Source organism: Amphiura filiformis, chromosome 1, assembly GCF_039555335.1.
Source record: "Amphiura filiformis chromosome 1, Afil_fr2py, whole genome shotgun sequence".
NCBI classification, from domain to species: Eukaryota; Metazoa; Echinodermata; class Ophiuroidea; order Amphilepidida; family Amphiuridae; genus Amphiura; species Amphiura filiformis.
In genome coordinates, this window is record NC_092628.1 from 80826640 (window position 1) to 80842846 (window position 16207).

The 16207-nt window shown below is 36.9% G+C and overlaps 1 protein-coding gene across 1 annotated transcript in view; it reads left to right on the forward strand.

Annotated features, from left to right (window-relative positions):
• LOC140154403 (transmembrane protein 132D-like) overlaps positions 1-16207 on the forward strand; it is a 56446-nt gene that overhangs the window by 2023 nt on the left and 38216 nt on the right. Inside the window, exon 2 of the mRNA XM_072176974.1 lies at positions 4822-5662. Coding sequence (XP_072033075.1) covers positions 4822-5662 — 841 coding nt within the window. The remainder of the gene's footprint in view (positions 1-4821; positions 5663-16207) is intronic.

The following is a 16207-nucleotide window of genomic DNA, read 5'->3' on the forward strand; positions in this document are numbered from 1 at the left end:
GGAATTCTGGCATGCTGACAGATACCAGTATATATTACATGGATGTGGTTGTTTACCATGCTAGCCTGGTTGGACGTAGCTAAGCTAGCTTGGTTCGGTTGTAGCCCTAGGGCAGGTTTATATCCAAAGTGGCCTAGCTTTAAATCATCAATAGCGAAAACAACACAGCTATGTTGCACTCCTAATAATCACGCTGATATTGATACAGTACTGAGCTGAGTAGGTCAAGATAGGGTTAATTCTGTACCGGAATATAAAATAATGCATGTTTTGATGTTTATGAGTGCAGTAAGAATGTGTTCTTGTCATCATGGAACAGTCTTTTTCCATCCAAAACGAATGGAAGTACATTGTATAAATTACATAATTCTACTCTCCCATATTCTCATGCATGGATGGGAAAACATAGCTTATGATTTGAGAATTTGCTGGTACTTCTATCATTTTAAAAATCAACATGCATTCTCATCAGGTATTCACTACGCTTCTCTGATGTTCGTTTGTATGACCCAGGTCCGGATATCCTATATTGACCAGGAGTCAAGACAATCCTCTTTAAAATGACGTCAACTATCAATTGAAGTGAAAAAAGATCTATGATAAGATGGAGTTTGAATTTTAAGTACTGTTAAAGATTTAAAACAATTTTTGAACATAAATAAAGGTGTATACCATGTACATGTATACTGGCATGTGTACAAAAATGTACATGTACAGTTGTTTGTGTGTTTGTTTTCTTTTTAAATTTAATTTTTTTTAAATCATTAAAGGTGTATGCATACATGACATGTATGTTCAAGCGCCTGATGAAACCTAGCACTAATGCGCACCCTGTGTGTGCTGTGCATTGCCCTTGATGATCAGACCAACACATGCTGACATTGTTTTCATTTCATTTTGTGTAGGATAGTTTAAGGATACACTTAATTTTGTGTTTTGACCCTTGGGTTACTAGAAGAGGTTACTAGTATAGTTTCATTCCATAGCTCGCCACCTCCCTCCCCATATGTACAACGGAAATGGATTCAAAATATCATCAATGTTTTATAAGACCGTATTATATCAAGACTTCAAGTCAACATTTTTAACCCCTCCTCTGAACTTATTTCGTTCTTAGGACTTCATTGATATTTTGGATTGTTCCCTTATGATGAATTGCATTTTTGTGTGTGTGTTTAGAAGTTACTCATACAATGTAGATACTTTAAGGAGTTGGGGTTCCCCATTTATAGCCATTATAAATTTGACCAAAAACAAGGGGCAGCTGATGAGTAAACTCAAAAATAGGGCACTTTCTTATTTTATTACAGTGGAGATGCTCCTTTAAAGCTGCACTGCTGGTTAATGTTATGGTTCTGGCTCCTGGTTCAGGTCAATATCATATCATATCATGGGGGAACTGTGTTAACTCAGATGCAGTATTGCGCACAAGAATTTGCAATAATTCTGTATTACAATTGTCAGTTTATATCTAGATATTCTGAGCCAAACTAGGCCCAATTTTAAAAACAAATGCATAAAGTGACCATCAGGCATACAATATTAGACAATCCTGGATGATGAGTTAAAGCACCTACTCAAACCCTGTTTACAGCATCCCACTTGCAGTACACATCAATGTATGTTATTGTTAGCCTTTTGTAATGCACTCATTGGTGTATAACTGATCCTTTTTCATTATGCTTTGTTGAATGTGTCTTTTCAATGGTGATTCAATTGGTGTGTTATCCCTCAAGGACAAACAAGACATGAATGAAAATAATGTCAATGATTAATTTATTTTATGTTGGTTTTGTGAAAAAGTCGGATACTTTGTTGCAGCCGAATCTGATTGTATAAAGCTCAATATGATTTGCATTTGCACATTTTTACTTTCTCATACAAAACATGATTTATTTTTTTCTAAATCTTACCATTTAAGGCCCTGTATCCATAGGCTGTTCCCTTGTGGCGTGTGCCCTTGTTCCGTGTTCACTTGTTCCCATGTGACCTGCCACACAGACAACAAACCTAAGCAAAACAAAGGTTCGTTGTCTGTGTGGCAGGTCACATGGGAACAAGTGAATACGGAACAAGGGCACACGCCACAAGGGACCAGCCTATGGATACAGGGCCTAATAGCCCTGGTGTAGACAGTATCTGTTGTATCAGGGAAGATTAGAATAAGACCTGCTCTTTGGTTGCATTAAAATTAAGGCAGTATGAAGTAATCTCTCCGATTCTGCGAAATTTGGAAAAATAATTCACTTGCACATGCAATCTGTGTAGGCCCTACCTGTTTGAGCTGTAATGGATTTGAGGAGGATTTCCTCCACCAGGAAAGGTTCCCCAATAAAGGTTTCGTAGGTTTCACCTTATTTAATTGATCTAGATACATACTGTAGCCAGGCCTGTAACCAGGATTTATTGGGGGGGGGGCTGATTTTGAAAAAGTGGACTTTTTTTTTCATAATTTGGACCTTTTTGGACTAGGGAGAGGCAGATTTTGAAAAAGTGGACTTTTTTGACCAAAAAAGCATAAGAAACACCAATTTTTTTTTTTTTTGCTACGCTCGCAAATTGGACTTTTTGGGCATTTTGGCATGGGGGGGATGTGGGGTCCGCCCAGCCCCTGGTTAAGTCATTAACCTAAAATGAATCAGTTGTATAGATATTTTTTTCTAAATTATTTATTTGGAAGTAATTGTAAATTGCTATTTAAAGAGTTATTGTCTAGTACAGATGCAGTCCTATGCCGTTCACTCCAACTGGGGGTTGAGTGGTGGTGGCATTCGCATCACAATGTCCCGCCACTTAGTAAAGACACCAGTCATGTAGGACCTACATCCCTTTAAGCCAGTAAAATCAACATTTTGTCCCAGACCGGCAGAACTCGAGATTGCCCTTTGGAAAATGAACATTGGTCAAACGTGTTCTTTAAATAATTATAAATCATTGATGAAGCAAGTTATTGGTGCGTGGAGATTCATCCGAGCATCTATCTTGCATTACCCATGGGGGTTTATATCTCAGGGTGATAGATGGTTGGATGAGAAGGATGTTATATAAGCTGTGTTCACATTGTCGGATTTAGGCCTGGCGGAATTTGGTCGGTGCAAGTTGTTAAGAGTAGCGGTGCGTGATAGGCGCTGCCAGGAGTAGTGGCAGTGTGAACGATGGTCAGTGTAAGTTCTGTCAGGCGTACGTCCGACGATTTACTCCTGACAAAATCTCCGCCAGGTGTAAGTTGCAATGTGAATGCTGCTATGCCTGGCACCCGGTGTAAGTTTGACCTTTTTTTGGTCGGAACTAAGAAATTACATATCATGTGGTTGAAAAAGGTCACAGAAACACTGGAAGTGGTAGCCGATGTTTACTCCAACCAGAAGTGAATGCTTGGTGGAACTGGTCGGTGTAGTGCTAGGAGTAGGCTTGGTTGTGGACAAGCTGTAGGAGTAGAGAAAATATTTGTAGAATTTTGATCAATGTTGGCGTAAGCTTACGCCGGGTGTAATTCAAAATGTGAACACGACTATATATATAGTAGTCTGCCCAATGCCCATGGTTTCTCTATAGCTAGCGTGACTGCATTATATTGTGGCAACTTCCTTACGATGCTATACATACTATGCACATTCGATAATGAACTGTAGGCATCATAATCTATGTGTCGCTACTCCTCAAGTCAATTCAGCTCGGTTCAATTCATTTTGAGAAACATACATGGATTGAATTCAATTAAAAATAACATGCTCTGTTGACAATTTTAACACTTGGCGCTTGAAAACACATTCAGACTGACTTTTGCTTTTAGTTTAATGTTAATGTATATGGTATGTTTATGTGCTCCAATCTTGCAAAAAGAATTCGATAAACTTATTAGCATAAACAGTTGACTGAAGCTTTTAGTATAAAAACTGAACAAGGTAAAAGCTTGGAGCTGTAAACTGGCCCAGTCTTGATACCAAGCTTGTCCACACTTGCATTTTAAAACAGGCTCCAGCTAGAGCACTGTGTGTTGAACTTGAAGCATTAGGTAAATAGAAGTAAACAGGGCTTGAAATAAGCAGGAGCAAGGGCAAATTTACTCCTGCTAAAAGGCAAAATGCCCCTGGTTCTGAAACAGAACTGTGTGTATTTGTATAGACGAGGGGCAATATTTACACAAAAACACCCAAAATTGCTCCTGGATCTGAAATCCTTATTTCAAGCCCTGGAAGTAAAGCTGTGAATTTGATCAAAACTAAGCACTAAATACAAAATTACATAAGTGTGTAAAAATGCCTGGTAAAAATGTTTCTGTAACGGACCCTTAATTAAACATCACTCGGTCGGCTGGTCGGATTTTTACTTTTACTCTTTTGTCTAAAGGGATGGACTAGCTGTCAGGCCAAAAATAACACACAATAATATGGAAATGCAAACAAAAATTACTCACAATATTGAAAAAAATCAAAGAAAAGCACATCATATTCCATAATTTTTGGGGGTGGGGTGGAATAGGTGGGGCTAGAATGAACAAATTTTTGAAGCGAAAGTACATTGTACATGTACCAGTTGTAACCTGCAAGCTTATTCATGCTCTGGTTGCTTGATACAACTAATTCATGCGCTGGTTGATGGCTAAAGATTTACTCTGCTTCCATTTCACTGAAGATCGTAATATGATTGAAGAATGTCAAAGGTCAATTACAAATGTGTAATTTGTGTTTCACAGCACTGTGTATATTGTGCTCATCTTGGCTCAATAATGACCTACTGTTAACTTCGATTATTGACTGATTGATAAAGAGAATTTGTTACATAAAATTATTTCACACTTTTTTATATTTTTCCATGCAGGTATTGCCTCTTGTCGAGATCATCATCCAAGACAGACGCCTGATTCTATGCCCTGGTTCCCAGCTCAATTTACAACTCCCACAGATCAGTCTGCATTCTTATTAGCACATCATGGACATCACAAAGATGCCAAATTCAGAAACTCTACAAAAGGATTACATACAGACCAAACTATAGGTATCTTAAGTAGTTACCCAACAACATTACAGGCTACATACGGGCCTTTTATTGTAGCTGAGAATATCACACCGCCAATTAATGATTCTAATTTAAATGAAATAAATAAGTTCAGTGTTAAAACGGAGCTTTTAACAACTATTTTACCAATTCACGATCCCACCGTTAGAGTGTTGTTTAGGTGGGAGAAAAAAGTGGATTATAGCAATGGAGCAGCTGATGGAACTACAGGACAGGAACCCTTGCCCTGTGCAAAACTAGTTGTAAGTTACGATGGGCAAGAACTATCATCTGCTTGTCGAATGCAAGGGGGAGTGTTAGCGTGTGTTGCTAAACTACCCATACCAGCAGAATGGTGGAGAACAATGGGAGAAACGGATTCCATAAAAACGTATTATTCTGTATTCCAAGTAGCGGAGAATGCACCATGTTTACCGGATAATCACAATGCGATTCCTCCGAGGGATGAAGAACCAGCTACAGCCTCTCCAGAGCATTTTATTGGGGAGGTTAAACTGGGTGTGTTGGATGATGGGTTTAGCATCAATAAGGAAGACAGTTATGTCTGGATACATTCTCCTGTTGCTCAGTTTGGATCCAATGCCAAAGTCCAGGTTCCAGTTTCTATCCTAAATAATTTCACAGCTACAGGGTGTGTCATAAGGTAGGTACATTGTACTACAAAAGTGCAAAGTAGCTAATAGTAGGCAATAGGCATATAGGAGTCAAGTAAGTTAGCTCAATCGGTAAGGCTTTAGACTGGTGCATTGGTGTGTGGTGTTGCAAGTTCGAACCTGGGTGCACTGTAGTCCCTGTTTGTGCTCTTGCGCACAGAACTAATAGTTAATTGTCTAGCTTTGTGACCTGTACAAGAACTCTGGGAGTTGATCCTGGCTGTGATGGTTCATTATGGTATGTATAGGATGTGGATTTGTTAGCGGAAAATCACTGATTGTTGCTAAATAGTTTATCGAGATGCCCTGGATCACAAGCACTCACAGCCATCACACATTCCGGCCCACTATGGCTATTTCAGAGTGCTTAATACATTCTGTCTTCAATGGACGTTGCAGGTGCATGTGCATACATCATGTGTGGGGTGTGTTTTTGTGTATGCTTGTGTGATTTTAAAATGAAGTAGGATGAACTGACAGAGTTGGTGGTTTTTTGTCTATTCATTCCTGCAGGTGCTAGAAGTTATACTGTATGTATTGATGGTGCAGGCCCATTCAGAGGCCAACATCGTAATTTGACAAAAGTTAATTGCTGTGAAGCCTGTGATAATGATCATGATGACAATGGCAACATCAACAACAACAAAATCTTAAACTTGCATGTTATAGCAAGTTTGATTCTGAATCCAACCCGATCCATCGGCCTCTATGTCAAGCTCATTACCAAACCATTGCCTGAGGGCTAATCCACCAGCAATTGCATTGATATATCAGCCCACACAATATAAAGCCAATGAGTAGTTTACCAAATATTTTCAATTTCATGGCAATACAGTCCACAGTTCACGACATGCTCATCTATCATGGCACATTTCTTTAACCCCAATACATTTGTACATTCATTGAATGACCTTTGAAAATTTGGGTACAAAAACTCATACTCTGCAACTTGAGGTCAAATTTTGCACTACTTAATGTTTAATTGAGGTTATTGAACGATGCCATTGGGATGAGGCCATTGTGGTCCGTAGTGATATGAGAACAATGTTTTACTAGCTGATTAGCAAACCAGCCACCGGTTATTAGAAAATCTGTTTGGTATATTACATTAAATGTACCTGACCCCTGTTAAACCTTATTTTAGTCAATAGGCTACATAAATTAGAAACAAAAGAAACATGTTTTTTGAGTTGGAATTTTTGATTATCAATATTGTTTTGAAGGGTCTGTTTCATAAATTTATGAACTAAACTTCTGTTCTGTGCAGTATGCAGTTTAATTTTAATAGAAAGTAGATTTGCTTCCAAATTTAATCAATATTCCAGGGATGTGAAGTTTCCACAGATTTATACTATAGCCAAACGGACAAAATGGTGGATTTGATTTAAAACAGAAAAATACAAGTCATGGTTTCATTCTTCAGTAAAGATTTTGACGCTGATTAGAATATTATTTTGTTAAACTCAGATTTGGTTTTTGAAAATTAAGTAATTCTCTTTACACCAATAAAGAGTAAACAGTAAACAAAACGGTACAAAAGTGGGTATCATGGTATGTATTTTGGGCTGTTTTGGTTTTGGAAAACTAAAATCAATGTAGTAGCAAACGAATAAAGTCTGAAATCAACATGTGAAAAATTCCCTACATGAAAATTACCCTTTTAATTACTGGAATAGTGATTTTTACTTCGTTGTTCACCACCAATGTATAGTTGAAACTTGAAACGCCTGTACACATCGGTTGAAGCACCCATTGTTATCCTGTAAATGGTAGAGTCATTGGTGCGATTTCTGTATCGTTTTGTTGGCTGGGTGGTAGCTTTAGGTGACCTTTCCACATATTATCCCATTGAATCCGAGTAGGTTTTAGTACGGTCAATTGGGCAGACTGAAAAGTCAACGTTATTGATTGCCATGAAGTAAAAACATACTGTTCAACTTGATACTGAAACAAGTTTTTGTTCGTTAGCTTAGTATTTGCCGATGATTTGTTTGGGATGAATGGAATTGGAAGTTTTTGATGCATAGTGTTTCGTAACTTATTATTTGCTTTGATTTGTTATTAATCTAGGTTAGGAGAAAGGGAGATACATGTTCATTGTAAATGAGATCGATGACTATTGAATAAAGGTCATTTTTTTTAATTTTTAATTTTTTTTTTTAACTTGACCTAATTCTGAATATAATTGATATCCTTCAATACTGAAACAGAAAAGGCTTGATTTATGGTTTTGTTGAAAAAACTGTACTGCAAAGTTTTCGTAATAATTTAAAAAAAACACTAAAATTTATTTTGTACCCTGAATCACTAACTGCTGTTAAATCAAGAAATAAGGCAACACTTGTGATTTGAGTTGAGACCGCCTTGTTACATTAAAAAGGGTTGTGCAATAATTATGGTAACATTTCATTAGGCCCCCTTATGCCTTGTCGCCTAAAATAATGTATATAGGCATATTGCAATTCACTGTCCCAGTATTGGTCTACAAACTTTTGGATGCTTGTGGAAAGGAATTGAAAACACTACATGTAAAATTTCTTTTCGTCATATTTGTATATTTTCTGTAGTAAAACGTTCAGTATAACTTTACAATGTCTAATGTCGACTCAAAGGAGGTAAAGGAGACGATCCTGTATACACAGTGATCAGAGTACCCATCTCTCTTTCAGTGGTGATTGGGCCAGACTCCTCCATGTAATGTTGCTACGGGGGGTTGCTACACCTCCTCCACAGCGAGTCTGTTACCTTCCCAGCATTTAAGATTGCCGGTACCCATTTATACATCTGGGTGGAGAGGAGTAATCGAAACTCAGTTTAAATATGTAACTATTAAAACATATCATTAGTGGAGGCAGTTGAGGATAATCGTATGTATTTCTATTGTTCATCAAGCATTCACAAGCTATGCCCCATACATGTATGTCTGTAGAGAATCAGAATGTACCCATCCTAAATCCAGAATATTTTATTTTGGGAATGAAAACATACCATAGTTTACATTATAGTATTACTCACAAAGAGCGGACACCTTATCTACCTGATTATGCAATGTTGGTTGATTTAGCCCATGGATAGTTCCTTGACTAAAGGATTAAGTCAACTTGATCAACATAATCAAGCAGGAACCCACTGTGTAGAGGTGTGTACATAAGCCTCAATTGCTGCGATTTGATGGGGAAACACAAAGCCGATGTTGATATATAATTACATACAAGCTGTTTGAATGGGATGGGAATGTTTGTACTAAATTGTGTGGAGTATGTTGATCAACATTATCAACAGCACATGAATTTTGTATTACATTTGGTGATACATGTAGCGTTTTTGTGGTAGATAATGCGAGCTTCCTGTTTCTGTATAATAAAGCAGGGAGTGGTGAAAACACAGGGGGGACCTCAACTGAAAATTTGGTAGGGATGTGTGGCACAGCAGAGCACTAATTTTTGGAAACTAAGAACTGATAGGACCTTGCTGAACTGAAATTTCAACATTTTAATTTTTTTTGGGGGGGGGGAAGGAGTTGATTAGTGAACAAAAATTGGGCCAAATTATAGGCTGTGGAGCTAACAAATTCAAATTTTTTTCCAAATTTGACTCGGGCTACAATTGCCTGGGTTTGAGGCTAAAGAACTGACCATGATCTCCAATTGTGGATCTCAGGGAACTGCAGGAGAGCCTAAAAAGGGGGCCCTTGACTGTCGCATACCCATACCACCTTTGTATGTGAGTTCCCCCTCTTGGGAAAGAACTCCCTGGTGTGAGGAGGGGTTGGAAACCGTCAACATTGTGAAAATAACATAGATTCTCAAATATTGAACAAAATACTTCACACTTTCCAATAAATTTTGTAATAAGTAACCCTTTAGAGAGAAAAAAAGTAATTATTAACAAACAATTATCAAACAAATATTGATTAATTTGTTGTAATGTAAGTTCAGGATTTGTCATATCAAGTCATTCAGTGTTCTTTGTGTACCTTATTATTTTATATTTCCAAGTCTATTCAAGTTCTCATCAGCGGCCTTGTATAAAATTGCAAACAGGGGTGCTCGTGGACATAAAATCTTTGCTCATGGACATCGGATCTTATATTTTTCCATACAATCACGTACCGCTGCCATCAGCTAAAAGGTCAAGATTTCCCCATTTTCTTTGACATTAATATTCATCCAGTGGCTAGCAGTGGCCACTTCCTGACGGAAAAGAAAATGGTGTCGTGTAAGCGCCGACAAAACACCCAAAGGTATTTGGCGGCTTGCTGTTCAATTCGTGCATATTGTGTTCTATTGCTTGCACAATATGTGTCAAAAATATCTGGGTTTGAAGTCTGCTAGATGTGTTCGTGGATGCCAAGTATAGTGTTCCATTCCAAAATAAGTTCCAACTAGATTATATTGTATGTAATGATGAAAAACAAACAAATAAAAACATTGCTCTACATTGTAAACTGGGGGGGGGGCTTAATTTTGATGTGTGCAGTCATGTGAGAGTTTCTCTTTTTTGTTACCAAAATTTAGATGTTTTCTTTTATTTTCAGCTGTGCTTTGGGGGTAAAATTGGTAAAATTTTCTTGTTCAGAGATTTTTTTGCTGGTAGGCTGAAACCCTTTTTTTTAAGGGGTGTGGTAAAAAACAGACTAAACAAAAAAAGAGGAAAATTACTTAAATTAAAAAGCTGAAAGCAGTGTAAAATCGGGGTAAAAAATGCCAAATATGTACAACTTCTAAACAAGTTAAGCATGATAAAATATCTTTTTTCTTTGATCATTTTTGTTAAATTTTAAACTTGTAAGTTATTTAGCTGTTGTTGTTATTATTTCATCCATATGTAAGTGTATTTCTTTAGTGACCCTGGCTTAAACAATTAACAAAAACATTTAAAAGCAACACCTTGTGTGTGTATTGTTTTTTTGAAATAAATATTTAAAATTAATCAATTGCAAATGCTAGAATTAATGTTCCTTTAATTCAGTGCTACAGGGTTGGCATTCTATGTGTTTTTGAAAGCTTGTAGTGCCTATTGGCATACATAATATAGTTGTAACTTTTGGAAGGACCATATAATTTCCAATGTTTTTGTGTCCAACTTTGGGTGTGTGGGGTGTGCCTGTTTGTGTCAGCACAGGCTGTGTGATTGAATTAGTCCAGGATTAGTCACAAGCAAAACTTGGGGTCACAAGACTTTTCAGGGGAAAAAAGATCTAATACATTTTAAAAAGCTGCAAGTTCCATGGACCTCTGCATTCAAATGCACCTTCATCCAACAATGTATAGATACACTGTAGACTACATTAAGGGGGATTCCATTATATTTCTAAAGCATAACCATTAAAGCACAACAAGTAACATAAAAGTTATACATTTCCTAGATATTTTAACGACTTGCTGTAAACTTGAACAGGAAATATAAGCTTTCCCTTTTAACCTACTTGTTAGCTAATTTGATGATTCAAGTGCCAAAAAGTGATTAGAAACAGCTAAGAAGTGTGCTTTACAGAAACCCCCGAAAGTAGGAAATTAAAAGTTTGTTTTTCATAAGAAAGAGACAAACCCACACACCGCAACTTTGGAAGTGTTTGTACGGGGATGGCTCGGAATGTCATTTACCGTTGTGCCACCTGGTGTCTTGACAGGACACACACATCCATACGGGCTTGTAAACGGGCATGTATACAAGCGTTTGGCTACTCCATAAGGTGATGGGACCATGCTGCTTATCTCCAGCAGCGAGCCCAAATTACACAAAGTTCAGAGTAGCAATATTTATCCTGTCGCGGCCAGTAAAAAATAACATTTGGTTGCTTTTATTTATTTATTTACTTTTTGTTTCTGTGAAAGTGCATTTCGAGTTGTAAATTATATGAACTTTGAATATCATCATATTTTCACCAGTCTTGGATGTTACAATTGGAAAAATGTGTATACAAAATGTACCCATATCTTCATTTGTTCAAATCCACAGTATAAAGTTGACACTAAAGTAAACTCTCGATGGTGTGTCTGGAAGAATGTTATAGTCATATTCAAGAGTAAAACCCACACACTTGTCAAAATGACAGAGACAAAATTGCTTTCAAATTTTTAATAATAGAAAATTTTTTAATTTCCTGATTGTGATGCCAGAACTTGAATTTAGCTAGCTGTACATGTATGGCACTTTATGCATGGTACTGGGTGAATGTGAATTTGTTGCCTCTTAGGCTCTTTATCATACAATGTATATTCCATCTCAGAAGGACATTGCACCTCAACTTCATTGTAGCGAACAGTTTTACATCACAAGTTGAATTTCAATTATTTAGAGGCCTGGGTGATATTAACTCGACTTTATATCAATTCAGTGAATTCATACATTGAATATCATCATGCTTAGAAATAAGATAATTGCATTAATTATGTGTAAGGATTTTACCTGATAACGCAAGAACGTGTTTAAATTTAAAACACTAGTAAAATCAGAGACGATATAAATTAACATATTTATGCAGCATTCTGCTATAAATTCATAATTGGGTATGAAATAGTATATATTGGTCATTGATTTGGGCAATGGCATACATGCATGTACAATCATGGCAAGGGGGTGTTGAAAGCATAGAAGCACAGACCTTCATTTTCAATTGAGTAATTTTCGCAAATTTATCTTACTAGTGTGACGAAACTGATACAATACTCCTTTCTCCACTTGGTCTGTCAACTAGGACCCCATTTACACAGAGCCTAAAGTTGACTTTGGTCCAATTTGACATACAGCGAATTACTGCAAAAATTTGTTTGTTAATTTTGTGTTTTTGGCGGGAAATACAGATTTTCATGATTATTTGAAACTTTTAAACTAATTCACACAAGCAAAATGAAAACTCACTCAGAAATTTTTGTGACTCATCCGAGTTCACTTCTTCAGCTGTTGTGACTGCTGGTAGACGTTAGCGGTACTGGAGTCACATGATCTATCTTGTGATATCGATCTATGCGACTCCAGAAGCCTTCCGTAGGTCTTCGTGGGTTTTTTTTTAAATCAAGTGCATTTTTGGTTTCCAAAACATGTATTCTTAATTTCCTAGCAGCCCTAGTATATGGCAGAAACTTTGCATCTATAGGTAGGAAATTTTCCGACTTCAGCAGACCAATGTACACAAACAATACTTATTTCATGTGATGTCTGTTTGTGGAGTGTCCTGTTTCAGCAGATGTGCAACAGTGTATAATTTTCTTTGACTGATACAAATTAAATCATCGCAGTGTGCTTTACCACATTCATACAATGTAAAGCAATAACACAATTCTGTGTGGTCTCGTGCAAATTATCCCACCCTATAGTCTTGTTTGTGAATTGTGATACAGTAACATTTTCTTATTCGTAATGGACGGACGTATTATAAGGGCACACAACACCATATCCCTCTCCATGTTTGCTGCAATGATGTGAGCTAGTGTGCAACTTTTAAAAACAATGGTATTCTGGTGGTATGACACTAAAAGTTTCATTATGAGGGGGTGGATGCATAGGGCGAGAGGTCAGAGTCTGAGGGGTTAAAATCAGGACCTCAATTGAACTGAACATGTAGGACCCCTGTACACTTCATTTTGTGGAAATTTGAGGGAAAGAGGAGGAGAACAATGGCCCTAAATTGCCAACTAGGAAATGCCTTGCTGTTACTTTTCAAGTTTTTGCCACTTTGCTCCAGTGTTGATTTGATTATGCTAAGAACAAAAAGAGCAGACTGTTTGGAATTAAATTTCATCAAATTAAATAACAAAATTATGCTAAATGGCTTTCTTTCTCTGCAACAATTTTTTGTGTACAGAAGTGGGTCTCTCCTAGGTTGGTTCTGTCATTTCCTTTTGGAAGAAGAAGTAAAGTTTGCTCAGTTTCAAGAAAATAGAAAATATCATCACGTTACGTTACACATCTTTCAATGGGAGGTTTATCGAGTGGAGTGCAACCGTAATTGTGCCGCAAATGTAATCAGACACAACAGCCAGGATAATGGGACTTGTTCAGCGTATTTGTTATTCAAAACTATTTTCAAATTTATCTATTAGCGAGGCTGGGCATGTGAATTGGAGGCTGTCAGTTTTCACATTGGTAGTGATGGTTTATGACATGCTGGAGGTTGGCCATAGATTGCAGTCTAAAACATTCTCTAATATGGAATCGGCAACAATTGTATTGATCTTTCCTTGAATGGCTGCTTACACTCTGCTTCCCAATGTATCCACATCAGGCCCGTACTTAGGATTTTTTAGGGGTGGGGGTGCAGATTTGGGAAGTCCATCATCAGTTTGAAGCTTTAAATTCCTAGCAAATCTGGAATGAAGGAGTTGCTTACACATTTTGTCAGAAAATCTGAAATCAATGAATCAGGATCAGTCATTTGGTGCACTATAGGGCTACTATTCAGAAATAAACATACTGTAGTGTATTGTCCTTTCCATATATTGCCATCCATCCTCCAATTCCCCCTTCCTCCTTCCAGACCTTGATCCATCAGGCACTCTTTTAGTGCATGTGTAATCATATACAATGTATTATCAAAAAACTGTTACCAATTTGGGAACCCCGTATATTTCAGAAAGATGTCTACCTTCTAGTTGTACTGCACCATACCATGCAAAATACAACACAAATTGTGTCAATTAATGCAAATTAATGCTTGCAAGTTTTGTATAAAATCAAGGAAGTAAAGAAACGCTTATGAAATGATGTGCACACTTGGGGATCACTTTTCAGCAGCTGCTGTCGTGCGTGACTGAAATAGACGGAATACCTGCATGTGCTTATTAGTAACAACATAAACAAATTCATGTTTGCGATATGAAGTACTATGTATCATTTAAAGATGATGCTCCAGCTTGGGAGATGGGAGCTGCTGTTAAATTAATAAATGTTTTATGTTTGCCCTACTTTAAACCCATATGAACCAATGGTTCCTCCAAATCTATAGCCAGGAGGAGGTGCAACATACCCCCATGCCGCCAATAACAAAAAAGTCCACTTTTCTGTAAAAAAAATAAATTATAAATTAGGCATATTTTGAAGAAAAAAATCACTGAAGGTCTGCTTTTTTCAGGAAAAATGTTAGCTTTTTTCTGGAATTTTTTTTACATGATTGTAATGTACTTCATTAAACTAATATACCCTGCAAACACATTTTAAATAAAGCGCAGGTCCGTAGTTTTATTATTACGATGGAAACATTAGTGGAACACATACGCGATGTTCATAATACTGTACGTACATCTATGGCATGCGGGACGATCATTCACACTTCAAAGTGCCATGCTGTAGCACGACCGACGGAGTGACATGCATTGGTGACATTGGCACTGGGATGGTAGTAAATTCCAATTTTCTTTGCTTTACCTCACTTGTTCGGCTCAAAATTAAAAGGGGACATACATTTATCTGACAGTAAAAGTTAACATTTTATGGAAAAGAAATACTAATCTATTTTTATGGAAATGTTACAATATGGTTTTAAGGTGCAATTTTAGATCCCTGCCCCTCCTAAATGAATCCTGGCTACAGGCTTGGATTCATCTTTCAGTTTTAGATAATGAACCATATTTAATGACCAATGAGATGAAAACATAACAAACTTGAGGCAGAGCCAAATCGTGGTTTGCATCATCATTCAAAATGTCAAGATGTTTTCTATGGCCTCACTACACCCTTGAGTAAAGGGGAGCTGTATAGGATAACATTATGGTTGAAGGAGTTTGGGGCCCTAGCCATAGTTACTAACTTTACCGAAGTGAAATGATCCTGATATTGTATTGGTCATTGCAGAATAATTGGTTAATGCACAACTTTTAAGCTCTCAGTCTTTAATTAGACTGTGTAGTGTTTCAACAACCAACCCGAGATACAAGTGGTAGTCATGGTATGATGGAGGCCTATAGTTTGTGCTGTTCCAAAAAGCCCCATTGACTGAACATAGTGGTAGAATGTTCTATAATAAGAAATTTTCTCAGATTTGAAAAAAAAAAAAAAAAATGTTGCAGTTGTTTCAGTGCTTTCAAAAATTGTAAAAGTAGTGAGTGACAACGATGTAAAATCATGTTGGTAGGATCCATTCATTTGGGAAATATTTGTTGTTCACAGCCATTTGAGAAATTTCAAACATTCAGTGTGGCTATGTTTATGACTCACTGTGTACTGAATTAAATTGAATTTTATTGCTTAATCAATTATGGTCAAAGGGTACAATTACTAAGAAAAGGCTTTTCAAAAAGTTCCAATATTGATAATAATCGGTGATGTCATATACTTTCAAGAGTTTCAAACATTGCTACACTTGTTCGCTTTAATTGGATTACTGATTTTTCTCTAATACATACCTTAGGGAAGGTTTCATAATAAGGTGTAGTCCCTGAGCTTGCAATTTTGTGGTTTACATCATTATACTAGTTTGTGGGTGGAAATACCTGTGGATATAAGAAAAAAATTTTTCTTTCCATAAATGATGTTCATGTAAATGTTTACTTGCAGGTGACCATAGATAAAGCCTAAAAAAGAATTGTTTGATTGGT